The 6,000-nt window shown below is 54.0% G+C and overlaps 1 protein-coding gene across 3 annotated transcripts in view; it reads right to left on the bottom strand.

Moving 5' to 3' along the window:
* The window catches only part of NCAM1 (neural cell adhesion molecule 1), a 198,844-nt gene extending 193,672 nt beyond the window's left edge, over positions 1–5,172 (bottom strand). For 2 of the 3 annotated variants that reach the window (XM_058194465.1, XM_058194466.1), the window contains exon 1: positions 4,656–5,167. In XM_058194465.1, the coding sequence (XP_058050448.1) occupies positions 4,656–4,743 (88 nt within the window). In that variant the 5' untranslated portion in view covers positions 4,744–5,167. Of the gene's footprint in view, positions 1–4,655 lie in introns of all 3 variants that reach the window. The other variant, XM_058194467.1, reaches the window with a different exon arrangement.
* Positions 5,173–6,000: the final 828 nt, after the last annotated feature.

The following is a 6,000-nucleotide window of genomic DNA, read 5'->3' on the forward strand; positions in this document are numbered from 1 at the left end:
CCTCCAGTGTTTGAGCATTCACAACTTCTACAGGCAAGTTGTTCCACTGATTAATTGTTCTAACTGTCAGGAAATTTCTCCTTAGTTCTAAGTTGCTTCGCTCCTTGATGAGTTTTCACCCATTGCTTTTTGTTCTATCCTCAGGTGGTTTGGAGAATAGCTTGACTCCCACTTCTTTGTGGCAGCCTCTGAGATATTGGAAGACTGCTATCATGTCTCCCCTGGTCCTTCTTTTCATTAAACTAGACATACCTGGTTATGATAGCATACCCAAAATGTACACCTTTTATTTGACAACAAATAAAGCAGGAAGAAAGGGCAATCATATTATTTGGACAATGCAGCCAAAAGACGAAGAGAGGTAGATGCAAGCATTTCGCATTGACTCACCAGTACCGACATTACAATAACAATATTACAATTACAATATCATCTGGAATGAATGAAGACCAGTGTCAAACGATACAATCAATGTACTACTTCTAGATTAGTAGGTTCCTGGGGATGTGACCCTATCCGGAGTACAGTATTGGTTGCGTAAGTGCAGATCACAACAAGTTGAGATATTGTAACAAAGGCCAAAGGGAAGAAACTAAGGTATTTTGTGTTTTGAGAATAGCATCCACCAAAGCTTATGCAACAACGTATGTGTCCCATTGCAAGAAGCTGTTGTTTCCCTAATTATAGCAAAAACCCATTTTCAATTTAGATTTGTTAGTTTTTGTTACAACAGTGTCTTTTTGATATAACAGCATCTTATTCCTATTTCCTTTTTGATTTGCCCATATGGTGGAAAGTCATTGATTAACACGACGGAATTAATGTATTTTCTTAGGATACCCAATGCAGGCAGTCCTTGACTTATGACCACAATTGAACCCAAAATTGCTAAGCAAGACAGTTAAGTGAACTTTGTCCCATTTTACCAGTTTTCTTGCCACAGGTGTTAAACAAATCACAGAAGTTCTTAAGTTAACAATAGGCTGACTCTGAGAGAGAGAGAGCTGTGAAGCAGTATATAAGTCTAAGTGCTACTGCTAGTAACACGGACATTAAGTGAATCTGGCTTCACCCTCTGACTTGGCCTATCAGAAGGTCGCAAAAGAATCAACTTCCAGTGGGGGGGGGAATCAATCCAAATAAACAATAAGCCATGCTAAGACAATCCCTCCAAGAGTTTCCCAACTGAGATGCTTTTGAGGGCACCTGGATAGAATCAACCATGAGAAGAAGGCTCATCTCATCAATCTTCTTGCAACAAGGAGACTAATGACCTCTTAACACAGGCCACTCTGCTCCACTGTCAACGCCCTCAAACAATGTAAGAGGATGCCAACCAGATCAAAGAGTAAACTGTAGAACAGGGGTGCCCAACCTTGGCAGCTTGAAGTCTTGTGGATGGCTAGGGAGGCTAGATGGCTCCTATCTCAGTTCTCAAGATTCTTCTCTTGGTCCGGGCATAAAGAAGGGATCTTGCTTCCTTACTTGGGCTCTGCTCCAGAGGCATTCTTGAATGGGTGCAAATGTATCGAGGGCTGGCCTCAAACTGCCATGGGTTTCACATCATAATCCTTGGGGCTGACACAGGTGGTGAGGCCAATGCTACTTTTTCATTTGGCAAGAATTGTAGTAAATCTCATGCCATAATCCAGGGGACCCCACACTTGGCAACTTGAAGACTTATGGATTTCAACTCCCAGAATTCTCCAGCCAGCCATGCTGGCTAGGGAATCCTGGGAGTTGAAGTCCACAAGTCTACAAGTTGCCAAGGTTGAACACTACTGCTGTAGAAGCTAGGACTAAAACCATGAGTATGTAAGGCTCAATCAAATGTCTATGGAGATTTTCAGTCATCCAGGTCACCGTTGTCCCAAAGAAATAACTGGACTTTCTGGTTTTTCTTTGAAGACGTTTCGCTTCTCATCCCAGAAGCTTCAAGCTTCTGGGATGAGAAGTGAAATGTCTTCAGAGAAAAACCAGAAAGTCCAGTTGCCTTTTGAAAAAAGCACCTTTGGGATAAGACACAATTCCAACACAGACCAGTGGCTGCAACACACAGGACACAGTTGCAAAAGTTGTATAAGGTGGGACGTGTGCCAAGCATCACTTTCATGCAATGAAGCGGCTTTGGAGTTACCACAACATTGCAAGTTAGCTATGGAGGTGTATGGAAGATTGGCACTGGTATATCACTCGAGGCCCACCTGGCAGGTGTTTAACCCCAGCTGGAGTAAACCAACCAGGGCTGCGGGTGGGTCAGGAAGGGAAAGGGGCATGGCTCAGAGGTCACCTGCCTATGAAAGGCAATTTGTGGACCTTCTCTCTGGCCACATCCATCAAAAGTTGGGTGGAGGGCCACCTCGCCAGCTACATCTGTCAAAGGGGCGCTATGAGGGCTGGAAGATGACTGGGAGTCACCTCTCCAGCCCTTCCAATCGAAAGGGGGGCAATATGAGGACACTTCACAGGGCCGGGTGGTGGATCACATGGGAGGGTCACCATCACTCCAGCCAAACCCCTCCAAGTGGCCATGCCAATCTAGGGGAGGCCCAATTCAAAGCCTGGGGCATCTTGGAGACGAAGGGGGGGGGGCACGTCTTCGCTTGCCCAGCTCTTGAGATGCCAAGGGGCTCAATGTCCAAAAGAACCCTTTGGGAAAGGGGAGGGGGGAGAGAGAGAGAGAGAGAGACCCTTGACAGGTCCTTTATGCCCCCTCCCCCGCTGAGGAAGTCTTCGCCAAGCCGCCCATCCCCCAGAGGCTCAGCTGCCGGCAGGAGCCGAGCCGACAGCGTTTGCTCAGGCGGGCGCCCGCTTGGAGAAGCTCGGGCAGACCCTGGGCGCGGCGCAAGAAAAGCAGCTGCGGAGCCTAACGGCATTTCCCGCCCGGGCGCCGCGGCGCTCTGATTGGCCCAGACGGCCGTCAACAACGCCCAGCTCTCCCCCCTACCCCCACCCCCACCCCCACCTCCACCCCACTCTTCCCCGGGCCCGGGGCTCGCTCGCTCTTCCCGCGGCGGAGGCGCGCGCCTGGCTCGACTCGCAAGACCCAGGAGGGGCGGAGGCGGGAGCGCGCATCTTTTCCGACCAGCCCTTTTTGTTGTTGTTATTGCTCTCTCTTTCCCCCCCCCCCCACCTCCACGCCCCCCATAAATGGGGAGGGGGTCTTTACCCCTCGCCTTTGCCCCGCTTGCACAGAGTATTTATTTTTCCTCCGAGCCCCCTCCGGCTGAACCCCTCGACTTGGCCTCTGCAGGCACCCCCCAATCCCAGCCCCCCACCTTCCTCGCCGAGCTCTTTGCAAACTCCAACCCGCCTCTTGCTTCTCTTCCCACCCGGGAATCGCCCGCCGCCGCCGCCGCCGCCGCCGCCGCCGCCGCCCCCTCCCCAAAGCAAGGTGTGCGCTTCTGCAAGCAGCCCCGCTTAATGAATTAAATTACAGATAATTGGACGCGGGGAAATGACAACGGCGGGGCTGGGGGTGGGGAGGACGGGGACGTGTCAGGGCCGCCCGGCAGAAGGGATCATCAGCGAGTCACCCGAGGGGCGGGGATGGGGATGGGGATGGAGGGGGGGAAGGCAGCCCTTGTCCCCTTCCACGGCGGCCCCGCAAACACCCTCCACGCCGCCGCCACCTCCCTCCATTGTCTGCAGTTGGCACGCGAGCCAGACTCGGCATCACCGCCCGCGCGGAGGGCCTCAGAATCCCTGCCCCACATCTGCACCTGCCCCCTGCAAAGGCGCAGCTGATTTACACACACAGAGAGAGACAGACAGACACACAGACAGACACCCCAAAAGGCGCCCCGGCCGTCTCCCCCGCCGTGCGCCTTTGCTGCACGCCCTTCCCAGCCCCCCTCCCCCCAGCCTCGCCTGTCAAACGGAGCGGTTCCCCCTCACCCCACCCCACGCACCAACCCAGCATCCCACCCCCCTGTCCCAACCAATCCCTTGATTTTGCATGTTGCTTTGAACGAGGGCGACGTTGCTAGGAGCGGGGCATCACCAGAGCAGCCCGCCGGGGGCTGGGTAGGGTAGGGTAGGGTTGGGTGGGTGGGTGCGCCGGGGTTTTCCACCCCACGCCCCCCCCCAGTCCCACGGGCCCTTCCCTGTTTCCCTCCTTGCCTGCCGGCCGCGTCCGCGCCCACTTTCGGGGGGTCGCCTTGCCTTGCCTGCGCGCAATTCTGCAAGCCCGTTTCTCGGAGCCCGATGGACGGCGCGACGGGTCCCCCCCCCACTCCCCACTCCAACCCCCGGTGCCAAGCTCATTGTTTCCGCGCAAGATGCCCGGGCGGCTTTTGCCCCACGACCAGGCGAGGAGGAGGAAGGGGGGATCGGTTCCAGATTCTGCCCGCTAGCGCCTGGCATGGCACCGAGCTTTGCGGACACGCACGAAGCCGGGGAGGGCAGAGGGAAAGCAAGCCGTGGGGAAGGGGGACACACACAACAAGGGCGAGGCAAGCCAAGGGGGGTCTCTCTCTTTTCCCTCTGTCCCCCCCCCGCCCGCCCCAAAAGAGACAGCGCCTTGCCGGAGTGTCTCCCAGGTGAGACGTCCGGCAAAGCGCCCGGGCAGCCAAGCCAACATCCTCCGAGGGTTCCCGGCGTCGCCCCTTTGCCAACCCAACCCACGCATCCAGATCATCAAGCTCGAGACGTACCTGCGGTGCCCAGAAGGAGCCAAGCCCAGACGAGGTCCGTGCTTTGGAGCATTGTCACCGGCCGGCCGCCGCGGAAGTTGCGCTGCATAGATTCTTTGCTCTGGACGGAGATACAGATGTGGTGCTGCCGGGTTGCTCTTAATCCCCCTTCTTCAATAGGAACCTGGGTGGGTCAACCCGGGAGATGCCAGGCGAGGAGGAAAGAGGGGGGGAGGAAAAAGGGGGGGAAAGAAGAACGTCCAGAATGGCCCCCCCCAGAGAGCCCAACCGACCTAGCGATGCACAGCTGCCCCGTTTCTAAGCTAGCGGGAGGGAGAAATCAGTTTGATTTTTTCCCCCTTTTTTTTCCTTTTTTTTTTTTTTATCCAGCGGCTTCCGAGCTGCTTTCGGGAGCTGATCAGAGAATGAGTGACAGTCCCAGCCTCAGCACGCGGGCAGGAACGGCAGATCCCTGCGCTGTCCCGGCTTTGGGGAGGGAGGCGGACGCGGCACTGCTCTGTGTTCTTCCACCCAGACTGGCCACCGAAATAGTTCAGTGCAATAGGCAGCATCCAGGAGGATGCTGGTGAGGGGGGGGGGAGAGAGAGAGAAAGAGGAGGAAAAGCAGGCCGAACTGCCTGGAAAAGGTGGACTGGCTGGCTGGTGGAGGATCTGGATTCCTTCCCACTTCAAATAAAATAAAATAAGGCTGTTTTCCCACCCACCCCCTTCCCTTCCTCCATCGCCTCCTCCTCCTCCTTCTTCTTTTAATTTTCTCCTTTGCAGAGAAACGTTCACATTTGGACAGAGCTCTTTTTTACCGTGGTTTGGGGGGAGGGGGGAGAGAAATACCAACGCATTTTTAAAAAAACTTGGAAGGGTTTTGTCTCTGTATCTCTCTGTGTGTGTGTATAGGCATATTTGAGGGTGGGGTGTTTTTTTCCCCCCTTCTCTCATTTATCCCCAAATGTGTAAACACGCTGTTTTAACTTTGCCGTCTATAGGAAACATAGACAACTCCGAAGACATGAAAACAGAGGAAGCCAAACAGCTTGGCCAAAGCCCAAAAGCCACAGACGGCAAAGTTTGGGGTTGAAATTGAAACCAAACTCAAAATAACATTTGGACCAGTGGGGATGGGAGGGGCATGTCCCAATCAGACGCTCAACTGCTGACATTGGATAAAATGCAATAGCTCAAGACCCTCAGGAGGCTGAACCCCTGCACGTAGATTTCAAAGCATTTCTTCTACAAAAGAGGTCCACTCCAGGCCAACCTGGGCATCTTCAGAGGGATTGGGACTACAGCTCCCAGAATTCCTGAACCGGCTGATGGACCACTTTGTACATGAACTCCTGATACATCT

Source organism: Ahaetulla prasina, chromosome 9 (assembly GCF_028640845.1).
Source record: "Ahaetulla prasina isolate Xishuangbanna chromosome 9, ASM2864084v1, whole genome shotgun sequence".
Classification (NCBI taxonomy): Eukaryota; Metazoa; Chordata; class Lepidosauria; order Squamata; family Colubridae; genus Ahaetulla; species Ahaetulla prasina.